The sequence below is a fragment of the Symphalangus syndactylus genome, chromosome X, assembly GCF_028878055.3.
Source record: "Symphalangus syndactylus isolate Jambi chromosome X, NHGRI_mSymSyn1-v2.1_pri, whole genome shotgun sequence".
In the NCBI taxonomy this organism is placed as follows: domain Eukaryota; kingdom Metazoa; phylum Chordata; class Mammalia; order Primates; family Hylobatidae; genus Symphalangus; species Symphalangus syndactylus.
This window is the reverse complement of record NC_072447.2, coordinates 126787270-126806739: the sequence shown is the minus strand read 5'-3', so window position 1 is coordinate 126806739 and position 19470 is coordinate 126787270. Positions and strand designations below refer to the sequence as shown.

General features: G+C 40.0%; 1 protein-coding gene across 4 annotated transcripts in view; it reads right to left on the bottom strand.

The window, feature by feature from the left end:
• Positions 1-881: 881 nt before the first annotated feature.
• The window catches only part of GRIA3 (glutamate ionotropic receptor AMPA type subunit 3), a 311313-nt gene continuing 292724 nt past the window's right edge, over positions 882-19470 (bottom strand). For 2 of the 4 annotated variants that reach the window (XM_055269444.2, XM_055269445.2), the window contains exons 15-17: positions 11692-11806; positions 8824-9071; positions 2775-3084 (exon numbers count right to left, since the gene is read on the bottom strand). In XM_055269444.2, the coding sequence (XP_055125419.1) occupies positions 8826-9071; positions 11692-11806 (361 nt within the window). In that variant the 3' untranslated portion in view covers positions 2775-3084; positions 8824-8825. Of the gene's footprint in view, positions 3085-8812; positions 9072-11691; positions 11807-19470 lie in introns of all 4 variants that reach the window. The other 2 variants (XM_063634906.1, XM_063634907.1) reach the window with 2 other exon arrangements.

Below are 19470 nucleotides of genomic sequence, written 5' to 3'. Positions count from 1 at the left end.
CTTCCTTTCCCACTCCCATTTTTCTTCTTCTTTAAGCTCTTGCGTTCCTTGCTTCCTAACTCCCTAACCCCAGATATCTTTTTTCCTTTATCTCCCTAGCATCTCAGCTGCACTTTCCTTCTTTTTTGGTTCAGTTGCAAATTATCCCCTCTCCTTTCCTCCTATCATTATCCCCGTTCTCTAAGGTGGTTATGATATAAACTGGTGTACATTTAAACACTTGCTTTATTTATTGGATAAAGTCATATTCCGTGTTCAGAATCTACAAATCAGACTAGATAATTAGCTTTTCATTTCTCTGTCAGAACTGTTCTAAAATCAGTGTAGTACTAAATTCATTATTTCTTCTCCCACTCTAGATTAGTGATCCTTGGTGGAATAAACGTTTTCAGTTACGAATTATTATTGGTAATTGAAGCAGCAGCACAAAACTTAGCTAAGCAATGAAGAGTACTAGGACATATATGTTATGATGGCATAGGAAAGTAATTGGAAGTGTTTTTGAAGGTCAGTAATCCTGAATTTAGGTACTTCTGTGGGAGGTCAGTTGTGGAGATGGGAGAATTGAAGATCAAGTTTAGAGCCAAGACAGGCCTCTGGAAAGGAGTCCCAAAGGGTGGAGGAGACAAAGAATGGGAATGGAAGATCCTAAAGTTAAGCTAATCTAAGGTCTTGGATGTATGGTTTTGCTTAAGCTAGGGGTCTGCGCCTGACTACAGTTGCAGTTGGGGTGGGGAGAGGAGTAATCCTTCGTGAAAATCACCAGTAAGGTGACTGTTACATCATTGGCAAAGCTTCTAGGGGAAGTCAATTAGTGAATAACTTCTTGGCATCTGCATCCAAGTAAATTTTAAACATCTAGCCAAAGCACGGAAACAGAATTCTTTCTTTACAATTTTATTTACAAAATGTATTAAAACTTTGTACAATACCTCATGGCAATGAGGCTCTGTAATTTATGCCCACACATGCAATTTACGCTTTTATAGCCATTAGTTTGCTTGGCAATTTTTCTGTTCACTGAAGTACAGCTTTAACAACAAAAAGAAAAGAATTGGAAAAAAAATCCTCAAGTGACTACTGCCAAACTCCCATAGCTTGAAGTTAGTAGCAGAAATTTGAAGCAATCAACGTTTTTTTAAACATGCAAGTTTTTTAAAAAATAACAAACCAATTTACCCGCCTCTTCATCTCAGTGAAGTTTCCTCTCTGAAAAACTGATTTGAGTTAATAAACATACATTTTTCTTTATACAGTGCCTATGAAAACATTTGTGTGTAGGTTGGTTGGTTTGTTTTATACAACTTCATGTTCACACAGCGTGAGCTTCCCGCGCTGGGACATTATAGCATTCATAAGTTGAAAATCACAGTTTCTTGAAAACAAAACAAAACAAAAACACAACAGCTTTCTTTTTTTGTTCAATACCATTTGAAATTTGACAAGTGAGTTGTTTGCTTATGACACCATTTTTGGAATGAAAGTTTATATTACACTTTTCTGGAAACATTTCGTTGGAACGATACTTCTTCCTTTCTTTTCTGAAGACAAGAGCAAATATGCAGCGAGTCAACTAAGCATCTAAGGGTCACACTTGGGAAATGAATGCGAGCTCCTAGTTTTTGCAGTCTGGAAACTTCCCAATGCATGTTACTGATGAGAGCAAACTACTGAACTACAGGAAGCATACGTCGTTATATAGGAGGTAATTAGTGAGTGGAGACTATTTCTTCGGACTGTTCTGATGATGCCAACGGCAGGTATGCAGTTAGTTACTTGATAGCCCATGGAGCAGTGGAGCGATCTGAGAGAGTCAATAGAGAGACTGCTCCAAGCAAGGATCTGGAAGTGATGCTGAGGCCCTCAGATTAGCAGTAGGTTTGGGAATGCATTTTAGTCTTTGCAAACTAGAAAAGGACACATGCAGTCCAATGGAGAGCCATGGGCGGTAGCAGGCAACAGCTAGTAGGACAGACCTAGCAAGAGTAAAGTCAGACTGAGAACTGTGGTCTGAACCTGCTGTCCTGCCTTGCAACGCGGTCCTGTCTCCGTGGTGTACACTTGAAAGGCATACTTAGCAGAGAAAGCCGAGCTAAACACAGTGTTGTTTCTGAGATATTCTAAACACATCTGGGAGTATAGGCAGCATTTCCCTCACCTCAATGCTAGATACTCAGCTCTATTGACTTAAAATGCACACTGAAGCAAGAAAAACAGATCTGTGAGCTGAAATTCCAGGCTCCTTGGAAAGCCCCGGAATCCATTTTAGGAAAGCACCAAGAGGTATCCTGATAGTGCCCCGTCCCTTGCTACACACAAAGTCAATTTCGAAAGCTCTGTAAATCTCTTCTTTGAGTGGGAAGTTATCAAAGCGTTTTCACAAAACCATTTCAAGAACACAGAGAAGTCACCGTTTAGTCCCTTTTCCAAAGTGTTTGAATTTTCTTAAGTGTTGCATTTACATTCTAAAGATATACACATTTCAGCAACATTGAAAGGAAATAGGGTGCACAGAACATCACCACCAACAGGAAATACCAAAAACATCTGGTCAGCAGATCCTAGAAGAAATGCCAATCCGTCTTCCCAAACACTGGGAGACAGATTTTTTCTTTTTAATCAGGAAGAATTAATTTTTTTAGCTTAGATGGGCCTCTTTGCTGAATTGGAATTTAAGTATATGTGTGTGTGTGTGTGTGTGTGTGTGTGTGTGTATTAAAGAACATGGTGTTTGTATACTCTGCAGTGGTATCAAAGAATGGCTTTTGTTGAACTGACTTAATAAGATTTTTTTTCACATACTGGAATCTTGCATGTCCATTTTTGTTGGTTTTTATTTTAATTATTTTTTTTCAAGCAAAGCAAAAAGATTTCAATGATGGTTTGCATTGTCGCGAGTCTCAGAGTGTTCCATAAGGCACTGAAGGAAAAAAAAATCAGTTTTTCCTATTGAAAGGTCATTGCACCATCAGCAATATTCGTGTCATGCCCGACACCAAGGAGAGTGAAATCTGGCTCAGGATCCTTGAAGCAGCCACGTTTTCGGTGATTTCCTCTCATCACATGCCTCCAGTGGGAAGGGATCTGCAAAGGCAAGGGGATATTTAAATTTGAAGGGGCTTCCTATTAGGAATTGAGAAGTTTATAATGGCTCAGTCTATCTTGGACAAAACTATGGCTGTTTTCTGAAATTGGCATTTCTGGGGTTGCACCTCATTTATTTGACTGGCTTTAGGTGACAGGTCTGGTTACCTTCTCTACTATATGTATTGTACTAAGGAATGTGCAGGTGTTGCATGAAGTTTAATTCCAGGCTTTAATCACTTATGATGTAGGTATACCAGAAAGTTTCCATGGCATTTTAATACAGATATTCACAGGAACTAAAAGAGCGTATTCTGATTGCAGAACCTATGACAAAGGATTGTTCACCCAGGACAGAGGGTAAACAGTGTTCTATGGCTTACTGAATTGAAATCCATTTTAACTGTAAGAAGAAAATATTTTGATTATTGCTAGAAAGGTGAGCAATTGTTTCTCTTAATACCTGAAACCTTAGTTATTAAAGTCTGAAAATAGCTCTGGGACTTTAAAGAGACAGCAGATTCCAGGAAGAGGCCAGAGCAGTGATACCCATGAAGGGGACTTGGCATCAGTGTGGTCTTTGCCCTGACATATAGGCCTGATTGAAATGCTGATAGTGTCTTCTTTTTGGAGGCAGTAACTAGTGCAGGGGATTCATTTGCCCCTGACTCTGAATACTGTAGGACACTTTCTTACCTCTTCTTCAAGTTTACATCCCTCTCTTTATTCTTTCATTCTGCACTAATGAAACACTTCTTTTTCTTCTAAGCTAACACTGAATTTTATCCCAAAAGAATGACGTAATTATGATCTACCACTGGCCCTGGAGTAAAAGTGTCTGTAAGAAGAATGTCAAATATGCACCTGAAGGCCAAAAGCATCCAAGGATGGTAGAATAAGACTAACATGAAAGTAGACAAACCTCTTCCTTGGCACCCCTAAGTCCTGAGTCATATCTATCACAGAAGCTTGGAGAAGTTTTGTATCTGGCAGAAAGAATAAAGTCTCCCCCTGTCTCCCCAGTGGGCATGGGACATCACTAACTAGCGGCATGACTTTGGGGAAGGAACCCAACCTCTCAGTGCCTCTGTTTCCTGCTTTTAAATGGGGTCAAATGAACTATTATCACTAAGGTAAATGTCCCTTGGGAGAAAGAACATCATCACCTTGGTTATCCAGAATGCTTTTTTTTTTTCCTACTTAACATAAAGTAAATTCTTTTCCGCAGCAAAATGTCTCCCGTAAGCATGCCTATGCATAGGCTACAGAAGGAAAGTGGATCACTTTGTAAATGGGCTGCATCAACAAAGCTAATATTTTTAGGATGACTAAACAGAAAACTCCTACAGGAAAAATGAAAATCTTTTCCCCTAACTTCAGGCATGTTGAGGTCTTGTAAAGGACAGAGATTTCAAAAATATTTTTGAAGAAACCAAAGAAGCCAGAAGTAGTTCTGAACTGCAATTAGGAAATTAGAAATAACTTCCTAAAACAATTAGCATAGTCAACCCTAGGGTGCAGTGAATCTGGAGCACTTGATGGGCAGTCACCTGCCAAGGCATGCTTGGGAGGATACACTTCCAGTGGCTGGTCAGTAACCCAGAGAGGCACCAGGTAGTCAAGAGGCTTTCTGCTCCCTAGTGGGAGCTAAACATGATCTGAGGCCGAGGCACATGTCCCCACAATAAGCCCAGTAATCCTGATGTGACTATCACCCATAGAAAATGAGAAACGACTCCCTCATCTTTCAAGGATGCCCTTTTATTAACCAGATTTCACTAGATCATATTTTTGCAGGTGATTTGCCCTGAGTCATTTTTCCTGAACAATTACTGGTACTATAAACCCCCAAGGTGGGCTCTGATAATTAGTAATAGAAGTAAAATCTCAGGGTACCTCTTGATGTCGGTGCCCCTGGATAGACCCTGACAGATTTAGGCCAACTCAGAGAACTGGAAGCCTAATAACTAGGTAACAAATTAGAAGTCACCAGGAGATATTCCAGACCTTCTTGGGAAATAAAAGATGAGTGGGTGAAGATCTCACTCTTCACTTAACCAACATTCCTCTAATCACATCACCAAATTGGCTGAGGACAACAGAGAGGTTTCAAAGCAGCTTGCTTTATGCCTCTTGACTAACACAAGTGAGGTCTTCCTGGCATTGTATGAGGCTTTTGCTTCTTGTCTGGAGACTTTGTATAGGCTTGGAGGACAGATTTGTTTGCAGACGCTCTTCCCAAGCTTTCTTTCGCCCTGGAGATGGTTGCCAAGGTGCTAGGTAATTGGGCTATAACCACATTGGCATTGGAGTCTATTAAAATGTGAGTGTTGCCTCAAGTAGCCTGAATTTTGCTTCACGAAAGTGGATCAACTCAGATGAGTAAAGGAAAGCCAGAAGTTGTGGCATATTGGTTTCTGAGACTTTCCCCTCAGGTTTGATGTTCCAGGCTGCCACTTTTGGATGGCAACATTATGTCCTAACAAAGGTTTGCTGATCCCAGTTTCTTTCTTTTCATTTCCTTTCAGTTCCCCCCTCCCTCCCTCCCTCCCTCCCTCCCTCCCTTCCTTCCTTCCTTCCTTCCTTCCTTCCTTCCTTCCTTCCTTCCTTCTTTTCTTCCTTCCTTCCTTCCCTCTTTCTTTCTTTTCCCTCTCCCTGCCTCCCTGCTTCCATCCTTCCTTCCTTCCCTCCTTCCTTTCTTCCTCTTTCTTCCTGTATCTCTATCACTCTTTCTCTCCCTCCCTCTTTTCTTCCTTCCTTTCTTTTCTTAAGTTACGTTCTCTGAGTTTATTTTCTCTAGAATCTTTCTACTCTTGGGACCAGCAGCATCTGCATGACCTGGGAGTTTGTGAGAAATGTAGACCCTCAGGCCCCATCCCAGACCTGCTGGATCAGGATCTATATTTTTATAAGGTTCCCACATGAGTCGCATGCACACTAATGTTTGATGAATACTGCTCTGGGGCTTTAACAAGAGTCTGAGGCTATAGTAATTGGATAGTAGGGACATAAATTCTCAGATGGAATAGTTGATAAAAAGAGTCTGGAGGTCATGTGACCCTGAGCCTTGATATAATCCTGTTTCAGAAAGATTTTTCCTGGGGAAAGTAGGAGTGACTGAATATTCAATCTTGTGTGGAGTGCATAAGGAATGGGGCATATGGAGGCTTGGTGAAGTTTCTCAAGACTTTTTTTGTGGACAAGTGGAACAGAAACTCAAGATCTGCTCTCCATTTGACAGGATCCCATTAGGATTTCAAGTTTCCTGGAGGACATCAGGCCATGGGTGGTTAGAAGTAGCATGGTTTAGCAAAGATATGGCTATAGGTAGAAGAAGGGCTGGGTTCTAGTCCCAGAACTGCCACTACCTAACTGTCTTGCCTTGAGTAAGTCACTTCATGGGCTGGGTCTTACTGATAACTGCTTGATCCATCTTATCTCAAATGAGCCAATAGATGTGAGAGCACTTGGATGACTGCTACACAAATTTAAGGTGTATTATTTATTTGGATGCCAGCACCTCAAAATTTGGGATAATTAAGTTAGATTGAAATTGCTCATGTCCAGCAAGCCTGTCTATGTGTAGGCTACAGAAAGAAAGTGGATCACTTTGAAAATGGATTATGAATCATGTATTAATATTATCCTATAAAAACATATGCCCAAAATTGTAATGGGCCTATTGCACCTACTCAAGAGTAAAACATTTTAAGTGCATTGAAACATTAAATGCTTGCATGCAAACAATGCAATTACAGATGAATCCATGTATTGTACATCCACCAATGCAATGGGAACACTGTCAGCGGATTGGTGCAGTGTGCTGAATATGTTGTGGCAAAAGGCAGGAAGAAAGAACAACCAGCAACTTCACTGGACAAAATTATGTTTTCCATGACCAAGACAAATGATTAATTTGAATGAAATATTATTTAAAAATTGGCTAAATGTAAATCCACAGTGTGAACTATAAGAAGGCCAAAACACAAATGCAGCCGGGCATGGTGGCTCATGGCTGTAATCCCAGCACTTTGGGAGGCTGACGCAGGCAGATCACTTGAAGTCAGGAGTTGGAGACCAGCCTGGCCAACATGGTGAAACTCTGTCTCTACTAAAAATACAAACAAATTAGCTGGGCATGGTGGCACGTGCCTGTAATCCCAGCTACTTGGGAGGCTGAGGCGGGAGAATCGCTTGAACCTGGGATGTGGAGGTTGCAATGAGCCGAGATCGCATCACTGCACTCCAGCCTGGGCGACAGAGTGAAATTCTGCCTCAAAAACAAAACAAAACAAAACACTCCCCCCCCCAAAAAACCCCAGAACAAAACAACAACAACAAAAAAACACAAATGCACCTGTAGAAATCCCAGCACATTGACATTTACTCGTGAGGTCAAAATTGCCTAAAAGAAGGGGTATGAAGTTGCTTATTGTTCTGTTCCACTTCAGATAGGCATTTTAGTGATGACAGATGCACTTTAAAGTAACAAGACTATATTCTTTTAAACATGTCCAGAATGGAGACATTATTCTAATTCGAGCTTGCATTTGAACATTCTGAATTATTGGTGATGTTTGTAGTTGCCAGAGTCAAGGTGGCAACACTCAGGTTCACTGAAGTATGAATTAGGGCTTGGCTAGCAGCAGGGAGCCTAGACTACCCTTTGATAGACACTTACCTGTGCACCAGTTCCAAGGAAGGGACAACGAAAGAACTCAAAGCTTAAGAAAATTATCTCAGACTTATACACTGTTTACTTAAAAGAACCACCTCTCCCTATGGAAGTGCTGTATTACTTGAGGTGGCAGTGTCTCACCTGTGTACCTATTTTTTTTTTTTTTTTGAGACGGAGTCTCGCACCGTCACCCAGGCTGGAGTGCAGTGGCACGATCTCGGCTCACTGCAAGCTCCTCCTCCCGGGTTCACGCCATTCTCCTGCCACAGCCTCCCGAGTAGCTGGGACTACAGGCGCCTGCCACTGCGCCTGGCTAATGTTTTGTATTTTTAGTAGAGACAGGGTTTCACCGTGTTAGCCAGGACGGTCTCGATCTCCTGACTGCGTGATCCACCCGCCTCAGCCTCCCAAAGTGCTGGGATTACAGGCGTGAGCCACCGTGCCCGGCCCCTAATTTTAATATCTGTTCCAGAGCAGCTGCTTTCTCTAGAGATGCATTGTCCAATACAATAACCACAGGCCATGTATGACTACTGAACATTTGATATGTAACTAGTATGAGTCAAGATGTACCATAAGTATAAAATATACCCCAGATTTGCAAGATTAGCGTGAAGAATGTAAAATTTGTCATTCTTTTTTTTTGTATTGATAACATGTTGAAAGGATCATATTTTGGATATATTGGGTTAAATAAAATATATCATTAAAATTAATTTCACTTGTTTTACTTTTTAACATATGACTACTAGAACATTTAAAATTGCACACGTGGCTCATGTATGTGGCTTGCATATATTTTCTATTGAACAATGATGTTCTAGAGAATTGTATTTCCTTTTGGGTCACAGACCACAATTTAATTACAACCATTCTATTAGAAAAGCACCACTGCCAGACAAGAAGGCACAACCATTGTTTTCAAAGAATCAAATGGTTGCAAAGAGACAATGCTTTAAACAATAAACCAGACTAAAAAAAAAAAAAACAAAAAACAAAGAAAAAAAGAGATTGACATACAGTAATGTAAAGCTGATTAGTTTACTAGACCTTAACCGTACCCCTAGATCTTAACACTCTCTGTTCCATACACGTTGTAGCCTTCTCTGTATGTAGCATAATTCTGAGTGTTGGTGGCAGGAGCAGGCTTAAAGTTTTGGGTGTTCTTTGTGAGTTTCATGCGTTTGGACTCTGCCCGTGATTTGTAACAGAATTCTATCAAAGCCACCATCATGGCCAGCCCCAGACCTCCGACAAGTATATAGAAAACGCCTGCCACATTGCTCAGGCTCAGAGCGCTGGTCTTGTCCTAAGAGAAATGAACAACGTGATTAGATCTTGGGGAAAACAAAGGCAATGGAACATTATAATATATTACAACAGTATAGGGGAGTTCTAAATTGTAAAATAACTAAACATTGATGTAAGTGTTATGACTCAATTCTGGCAACTGGCTAATGTTTCGCAATGACCAGCAAGATGGTAGATTGTGCCTCTGTTAACAGTCTTGATTCTCACCTAAATGTCCTTTCATCTTGACTCCTTACATCCCTTAGTGCCTCAAAATGGTGTTCGACAATTAATAAAACAGCACTTGGCCATGGGAACAAAAGAGTAAACACAAGCATAATTTATTCCTCTGCCAGCCTCGATAAACACCATTTGCCAGAGTTGAGCTGTGACATAATCTCTATAAATGTAACACTCTTTTCATTTGGGAACTTGAAGCACTCTTTCCCCTCTCTGCCCCGCAACACCCCTTTCTCCCTTGCTCTCCCTGTGACAAACTTTGTGAACGACTAGTCTTTAAGATACGACATGATAATATTAGAGGTTCCTGCTATTCTTATCTGAGGAGTTATTTTGCAAGGGTTTGCTTAAAAAGGGTTAACTCTCCTCTTTCCCCCAGTGGCTGAGAAAATGCTCCCTTTGGAGATTGGCTGCTAAATCCTCATCCTAGTTAAAATCAGGGCAGCAAGTCTTTGTGTTGCTGGAACAAGGGCACAGCACAAAGAATTGGCTCCGTTCCATTTTCCTGAGGGTTTAAGCAAAGTGTCAGGAGGATCCATCGGGTCCTAGATTGGCTGCATACAAATCAGAAAGCTTTTCCAGGAGGCTGATGATTTTTTAAAAAAATCCAGCTCATTTTTAACTTTTACTCCAGGGAATGTAGAGAATAATTTTTAAAAATTACACTTATTTGCTTTCTTTGTAACAAGGGGGAAAAATTGAGGAAGCCGGTCAGTGACTTTCAGGTCAAACTGTGCAAATCTGACTAAGCTATCTGCCTGTATGAAAAAGCAAAATCTGAACTGCTGAACAATGGAAAGAAAAAAGTTGGTGTCTTGAGCCCTACCTTGAGGTAGGACACACCAAGGGCCAGGAGTCTTTCTTTGAAAAAGAAATAAAATAAAATAGCATTTTGTAGTCTTTTTAGAGGGAATGTAACCATTTTGCTGCTGAATGTAATCGGATGGAATACCCAAATTGTTAAGCCAGTGAATTTTGAGCGTCTTATTTAAGTGAGAACACAGTGAACAGATGATGGCCATTGCTGACACTTAACACTCTGGCTCAGCTGGTCTTGGTATCATTTAAATAATTAAAAGTAAAGACAATATGGCCATGTCCTTCTGATCCTATTTTCATAGAAGCCAGTCCTGTACTTGTTTACTTTAATAAAAGGTCCAATTGAAATTGAATTGCATTCAGAAACGGGGTGTGGGAATGCCTCATATTCACAACAACCTTGCAAATAGTCACTCTTTTAGGATGAATGACAGCTAGACAAGTAGTAATAATTTCTGTCACGTATGAAATATTGGATTATCTCTTTAAGGAGGCTGGTGAGGCTATCTGCAAGGATGTTCCACAGTCCATTGGGAAATAGACCAATTTCTGGTAACCCTTCCTCTGCCATTAGATTTTTATACGTATGTGATATTTAATGGGGGGAGAGGTCTTTTGACATAACCCATGTAAGCTGTGACAAGAACAATTTCAAGTGCCATGTATTATTTAAGTTACACAAGAGTTATAGAATTCCCTGATGTGGGATGTAGAAAACCAGTAGCAAAATGGTTCATTGCACGGGGAAAATGAGTGGCATTTCATGAAATGAATTAACTGATACCACGATATTAGTCCAAAAAAACGAAAGGCAAAACTTGAAACTAAAAAGAACTTTCTTAGGGGAGCGAAGGGGGGCAGGAAGGAGGCGGGGAAGAGTGTTTCATGCTTATCAATGTGATGTTATCCTGACAATGTATACCCTTAAGGAGCATGCGACTAAATTTTAAAAGTATTACGTACAGAGATTCAAATGCCACCTTTGGAAGAGAGAAGTGTGACAGACTTAATGAGATTCGAGATCCAAATTAATGCTGAACTTAATACAACAGCAGCTGGCAGGAGGCTAATCATTCTGCTTTCAGAGACCAGTCTTTGTTATTTATTCGTTTGACTGTTTTCAGATGGGATCGACATAATATATTAATAACCAAATGCATTTATAACTACAAAGCCTCTGACACTGTAGGAGGTTAAGAAAAAGTACTGTCACAAATAAATCTTTCTTTTTTTTGGTTGTTGTTGTTGTTATTGTTGTTATATTTTCTCTTTGAACTTTTGAAATGTGAAATACAGTAAAACCCCCTTATAACACAGCTCCTTATTTTATAACTTTGGAAATGCAATAGACCAGATTGAGTTTCCTAATCATAATAACTGTTCTGTAGAGTCAACAATTGATGTCATGTGACAGGCCTCTGAGGCTGGCATTTGTCTTATTCCTTTAGCACTGTTGTTATAAAGGGGTCCCACTGTGTCAGGGAGTGTGTGTTGGGAAGGAAAGCCGTTTTAGGGTAGAAAATAAACAGTGGGTCAAAATGTGATTGCTAATCAGTACAAAAAGACCTTCAGCGACTGACCTTACTCCCGGAGTCCTTGGCTCCACATTCCCCCTTATCGTACCACCATTTGTTTTTCAGCTTGTCTAAGATGCCTTGTTCACTGAGTTTCAATACTGCAAGGTTTACAGGCGTTCTTCACGTGGGAAATAACATAAATAACATTATATTATGTTATTTTATGTTATTCAAGCTTCAAACTACTTTAAAACTATAGAAAGCGATAAAGCAGGGGGCCCTGGCCACAGAGTAATTTTAGACACTGCAGGCAACCTGAGCATTACCTTATAAAAAGTTAACACTACAGCAACGCTATATTTACCAGGGCCTGCCCATATCGCTTTGAGTAATCGGCACACACTGTTAAATAATGAGGATAGAAAAAAAGGCACTCCTCAGATAGGCTGTGTGTGGTGAGGAGGGTCTCCCCTCAGGTGACAGTCGTCCGCGGCAGCTTGCAGTAGCTTTGTGAAGGAGGTGTGTTAAGTTTGATCTAACTGGGTGTCTTGTTGTACTTCCAGACAGAAAGCAAATTTTATGGAGGAGTCGGGAAAAGGACAGACCCAGAAGGGGAAGTGTTTCCATATTGTAGACCGAGACAAATGGATAAATCCGAACATAATTGAAAATAGATTCTACATAAATAACATGCCTTCTAATTAATTGTCCTTTATCACACAAGTCTGTTGCCCAGCTGAAAATGATCTCAGAAAGAACTGTACTACGTATATGTTCTTACTCCACAAACATGTAGTCTAAATTCTTGTGCACATACTGGTCTTAGTATGAAAGGTATATTGTGGACCTCTGTTTTGGATAAGGGGAGTATTTTTAACAATGTAAAAACTGGTCTACGGATTGTTTTTGAGTTACTGATTGGCTGTCCCTCTGATATGGCCATATGTCTGTGGTCAACTTAGGTCACCAGAGGGCAAACCAGATTGTTTCAAAATGGATTATTAATATGGCAGGACCTAAACCAGCAAAATGACTCTGCCACTGTTGGGTAATGCTGTAGAGAAATAGTTTAGTTGTTCTAGTAAGATAAGACTTCCTCAACTAAGAGGCTAGTACATATCCCCAGGAGGCCAGGCCACTGCTCCTTAGTCCTTCACTGCTTAAAATATAAGGACTGCTTTCAGAGCCACTGGGCAAGTGCCCGAAACTCTACTGGTTCTAGGATAAAGATTTTCTCTCTTATAAATTTCTTCAGCTGTAAAATGGGAACAATGACCTTTATCCTGTCTTCTTTCTAGAGCTATTAGATTTTAAATGAAGAATCTTTAATGACTTTGGATAAAAAAATGCACCATGTAGAGAGGGTGGCATAATTCTGAGGGAATAAACTGTCTGTTCACATTCATGGGAGCAATATTGCCAAATATTAGTGCATGTTGGTCTGAATGTCACTAACTTAAAAAGAGGACAGCAGAAAAATTCATGGAACTGTGAACATGCCGTAAAAATCTCTTAGCCTATTTTGGATAAGTTGGACCCACTAACATATCCAGTCACTAATAAAACTTGCTATAGTCACAGAGATCTGGTCTCTATCATACAAAATCCCAAAACCTATTTCCTTTCTTCCCTCATTTGCTGTTTAAAACAGAGGGGCCATCTTGTCTTCAGATAGTCTGAGAAAGATATAATCATTTAAAAATAATGCAATTTCAGAGTACTTGCGGTTTGAATAACTATAAATCTTTCATGTCAGGGAGGTAACTTCCTTGGTTAGCGTAGGGCCTGGCAGCCAGAATATTTGGATTTTGTATCTCACTAGGAAATTGAGATCCTTTTATAGTTTAAACAAGTTCCTTCAACCAATGCTTGGAACTCCAGGCTTCTCAAATGCTAACCAGTTGCTCGGGATGCAAAGCAACAAAAATATACTCAAATAAAACTTTGAGCCTCTTTAAGATATTACTGGCAGTGAAAGTTAAGTCAGGCTTTCAAATGACAGACAGGCCATCGATGGCTCTGAGTTTAGTGTTGGCGCTGCCTTCTCCTCTATTCTCCACCATCTGATGCTCTTCTCTCTCTTCCTCTTCCCTGTTGTTGTCTCATCACTACCACTTGTCCTGCAATGCTATGCCTTAAGTCAGGCACTGGCACCAGGCTCAGCAATGTGGCAATTAGCTCAGGATACAGGGGAAATGCTTTCCAATGGCATATGAGTGACTGGGATCATCAGGACCACAGGAGAAACTACAAAGCAAATTCTTCCTCCTTTCTGTGCTTCCTCTTTTCTTATTGCAAAGGGCCCAGTGTCCTCACACTGCTACCTGACTAAGCCCTTACCCGGTCCTGTCCTCCCTCCAGGTAATATGTTCTTCAAATTACGTTATTCAGTTTCTTCAGTACTGCTGCTCACCAGATCTTAGGAACAGAGCAGTCTGATTCAAGGTACTCACACTAAGGTCTAATAGGGAGATTTCACTGCCCGTAGAGATCCTAGTTTCAAAAGAAATTTATCAACCCTTAAGTGAACGACATTCATAAAAGTGTGGCATGTCAGTTTAGAGCAGTTGTTCTCAAAGTGTGGTCCAGGAACCCCCGGAGGATCCCTGAACCCCTTTCATCAAAAGATCTGTGAGGTCAAAACTATTTTTATAATAATACTAAGTGCCCTTCTCACTATTATTCCTCCTTGATATACAGTGGAGTTTCCTGGAGGCCATATGATGGGTGAAATTACAATAGATTGATTGAAGAAGCAGAAATGAGAATCTCATTCTCTGTATTATACCAGATATCAAAGAGATTTACAGAAATGTAGACAGTGCCATTCTTCTCACTATTCTTTTTATTGTTTTAGAAAAATAGTTATTTTTCATAAAAGTATATTATTTATGTTAGCATATATTGGGTTTATTATTTTTTAAAATGAATCAGTGAATACATGAACAATTTTTCAGTTTTAATTTCTGATGTGGTAAATATGAATAGATAGAACACACATAAAGAAAATCTATTTGGGATTCTTAATCATTTTTAAGAATGTAGAGAGGCCCTGGGACAAAGCATTTCAGAAACAGGTTTTGGAGGAGGGAAGGCTATTCCTGTGCTAGGGGTCCATGCTGGGCTGCCACTGTCCACTCTTGCCAAAACCCAGGCTCAGTACATCGGTGACTTAGCATCCTACTTCTGAACAATGGCTTATCCCTGCCTTAGGCCATCTAGTGGCTTCCACGAACTGGCTAGTAACTGCTTTTCACTCCCATGGCCTACACCATTACAGTGTAGGTTACTTTAGAGCAATAGTTTTCAATCAGAGGCCATTTTGTCCTCCAGGGGACATTGGCAATGTCTGGAGTCATTTTTTCTTGTCACACCTGGGTGGGGGCCGGGAGATGCTACAGGCATCCAGTGGGGAGAGGCCAGGGATCTGCTAAATATCCTACAATGTACAGGACAACCCCCACAACAAAGAATTATTTGGCACCAAATGTCAGTAGTGCCAAAGTTGAGAAATCCTGCCTTTGAGTATCCAGACCTCCTGTGAGATACCACAGGACTTTAGAGAATTTTGACAAATGACCTACTCTTAGAAGTTTAGCCTTGGATCGGAAAAATAATCACAGGGTTTATGAAACCTGGCAGGGAACCAATGTGCTTTTGGGAACTTCTAAATAAAAATGAGGGAGAAAAACAAACATTTCAAGCAGCAGCACAGCCAACAAGCATAAAAGCTATAATCAGAAATCACAGATAATACCACTTAACAAGGTTACAATAGATGCCAAGAAAAGAAAGTACTTTAAAATCCAAATCTCCTAGAACTCTATGTTGCTGTGGGGTAGACTAAATTTCTGGGATGGCAGAGGAAAACTGCTTTTGTCCACATAGTTTTATTTCTTACTGTACCTTATTAGATGTGTTACCTAGCCCAATCCTAACCAACTGAAGGTATTGACACCCTCTCCCCAACACACACACACACACACACACACACACACTCTTACACATTGGTATTTTGAAGGAAGTGGAAATAGGTGGGCATTTGATCATTTTGAATGTCATTTTCTCCATGAAGCCATTTTTGCTCTTCGATGTTTTCTGTCTCTTCCATCACTTCTACCTTGCCTTATTATTTATGCCTATGTCTTTTGTCTCCCACTACACTGTGTGCTTCTCAAGGGCAGGGAATATGGCTTATGTATTTGTATCTCCATTTAGGATCTTTTTCTTAATAAATACTTGTCAAATCAATAACTCTTTTAGTATTTTGTTTTTTAATCTAGTATATTTACATACTTATTATTATAATTATTGGTCAGGTTTAATGATCACCCTAAGAAGGTAGATTTATGGTGTCTATTTAATACAAAAAGAAATTGAGGCACAGATAGGTTAAGCAATTTGCACAAGCCTGTGCAGCAACTTATGGGGCAGGTCAAGAGGCCAATTAATATACATTGAGCTGTGTTCTGTACATTCTCCAATGGAATACACAAAAGGGTAGTATCCCTCTTTATTTTTGCTCTCCAAGCCTAGATATTTGTGATGATTTTATTTTCCTTTAGGGACCCCCATACTCCACATAGCTATCAATCTAGCAAGGGCGTATTTTGCAGCTGGGGCCTTTTACTGTGGTGCAGCAATGTCTCCAGTGTAATGTTTCACAGCAATTACTGCAGGCCCTTAACTGGTACCTAAGAGAATTATAAGTCAGAAATATTTATTGTACTCACCTCAATAGAGAACAGAAAGAATTAAACAAAGTAGGTCAGATTCCTATCGTGGAAATTAGTCAGGCACTCTTCCCTCTGAAGGGCTTGCTATGAACTTTTTGCTGAGTAGAGCCCTCTTAAGACAAAGACGTGGGTCAGCAGGCTTAGGGAAAAAACAGGAGTGCTTTGTGACATAATTTCAGGGGGACTGGGAACATCCCTCCGTCCAAAAATATTTATCTCACTGGCAGCTGAAATTCCACTGTGAGAATTTCACATCTTTAAGTGACATGCTTTGTTAAAATACAAATCTTTCTCAGAAATGGGAAATTAAACAAAGAGTAAATATTTATAAACTACAACTGTTTGTTCTATTTTGTCTAAAAAAATGTTTGAGGTGGGGTAGAAGAGTGTAAGATTCCCCTAAGAAAACATTTTGTGGCATGTAAGTCATAAAAATGCATATGGATTGTTGATCAGATGGAGAGAGTGAGAGAAATGGGAATTAGTCATTTAAAAGTATGTGAAGTTAATGCTGAATTGTGTCTCAATGATGATTCCTGAGTGTGGGGAACAGTCATGGAATTACATCTGTCTGTTTTTTATATAGGAGATAGTAATGTAATTCATAATACTTTGATAATGAGTTCATTTTTTGAAGAAAACATTATTGAATTATAAGAATTTCTGCTTATCTCTACCATCCACACCTGCCACTAACTCAGCTACTAAGACTGCTCACAATCCAAGGCCTCCACCTGCCAGCTGGTGGTCTCCTGGATTCCAGGCTCAGTTCCTGGGTTGTACCAACCAGCCATTTTAAAGAATCAATGTTATCTTAGTGATGGCCAACCTTACATATGGAGAAAGCTTTAGGATAAGAATGCCATTGATTTTTTTTTTCTGTGAAAGTAGAAACTTATTTTTTTAAAATTTTTATTTATTTATTTATTTATTAAAACAGAGTCTCGCCCTGTTGCCAGGCTGGAGTGCAGTGGCATGATCTCGGCTCATTGCAACCTCCGCCTCCCGGGTTCAAGCGATCCTCCTACCTCAGCCTCCCAAGTAGTTGAGACTACAGGCACATGCCACCATGTCCAGCTAATTTTTTATATTTTTAGTAGAGATGGAGTTTCACCATGTTGGCCAGGATGGTCTCAATCTCTTGACCTTGTGATCCGCCCACCTCAGCCTCCCAAAGTGCTGGGATTACAGGTGTGAGCCACTGCGCCCAGCCAAAACTTAATTTTTTTAAAAAAACAAAATAAATAAAACTTTTGATATATTTCAAAAGAACTGCTTAATTTATTTTAAAGTTTTAATTTCAGGAAATTCCTAAAATAGTAAATAGTAAATAGTAGCTTAGAACCAGGTTGGATTCCTTATCATGAACAAAGAAATGGTGAAGAGAGTGATGTGAGGGTGCTGAGCTTAGGGGAAAAGAAGGAAAATTGGGTCTTGTCAATTAATTACCAGGTTGATTCTGTGAAATAATCTGGTGATCCTGGAAGGGTAAAGAGAGGAATCTATACTGTCAATATGGTTCTGGGCCTGAAAAATATCAGAACCCAGGGTGTAGTATGATTTAGTCCCATGAAATACTATGGGATATATGCTACTCTAAATGGTTTCACTTCTCCTTTCAGAGCAGGGACACCTAAAGACCAAATGTCTGTTTAATTAATGATTCCAGAAGATCCTCAATGGTGCCCTTAGGAGAGATAGATGTATGTGTAAATATGTAGGTTATGGAGAAAGACAAAGAGCTCACAGAGAAGTAAAAGAAATATATGCGCAAGGGTGGTGCATTTGCATAGTCAATTAGAAATCTGCTCTGATAACACATTATCTGGATGATGAGAATGGAAACTTATCACGGCCTAAGCTGGAAGCCCCTCCCTCACCCTATCCCTTAACCAAACCCTTGCTCTAAGTTACTAACACTTGCTTCTTGGTATCTAGTTATCTTTTGGGAACAACTTTTTAGAAATGTCTTTGGCCCAATGGAGGGAGAACAGCCATCCTCTCTTTTGCTAACTCTTTTACTGAAGATGTTTCAGGTTTTCATGATGGCAAGGCATCTTTCCCAATCACTCACTTGCTTCTCTAGCATTCTCTGGAGAAGCCCCAGCATCACCCAGGACATAACAGGCATGTACAAGCAGGCAGTCACAGACATCTCTGCCCAGGTTGGTCTTGCTTTATTAAGCTGAAGCCAATTGATGATCAAGCAAAAGAAGAATATTTGCTGGATTAAAGAATTTACTATGTGATACTTTACATTCCTTTCTGTAGATTAACCTGGGATATGTATAATGAAGGAATTTGTCTCTCCATATAGCAGCTGTTTGAGGCCATGGCAGTTCAAAATATGCCCTTGAGTACACTAGTGTCTGAAGTCCTTTAAAACAAATCTCTATCCCTTTGTTTTCACAGGGGTTCCTGAATGTAGGATTCCAGGAAAATGAGGATTTTTATTTCAATCCTGCTATCCTTGGATCAGCCTGGGCTTTCTGTACAACGTGGGAGCATGTGCATATATGGCTGCTGGCATTACTGAACTCTGGCAACCTAAATAATCCTCATTTAACAAGGGCAGCTACAATGATTTGCAGTTATGCAGTGCTTAGCTGCTAGAAACCATCTCTGAGAGAGTATTTATATCCATGTAGTTCACAAACGTAGCTCAAACCTATTTAACTCCTTGCTATTGGGATAATAATTTAATATAAGTGCAAAGAGAAAATTCAATAATGCATGCATATAACATTAAGAGTTGAAAGCTGTGAGTCATTTCACTAAGGGCCTAACAATGCTAGTGATTGAAACCTATTGATGAGCATCTATGCTACAGCAGCAGCCCCAGAAGCAACTCTTACACATATGGGTAAAGCCAGTGACATTTCTAAATTACAACCTCTCAAATACAGAGCAGTAGACCCCTTGATTCCATAGGTTGTGTATTTCACTGATAGATTTCTACTAAACTGCCAAACTGGACCTCTGTTCAACTTCTCCATCTAGAAGTTGAACCCAATAGTCTGGGAAGACCTCTTACTCAATTTATCCCTGACAGAGAGAAGGGGCTCAGGGAAAATGCTAAGTTTTGAACAAAATGTGGCCATAGACA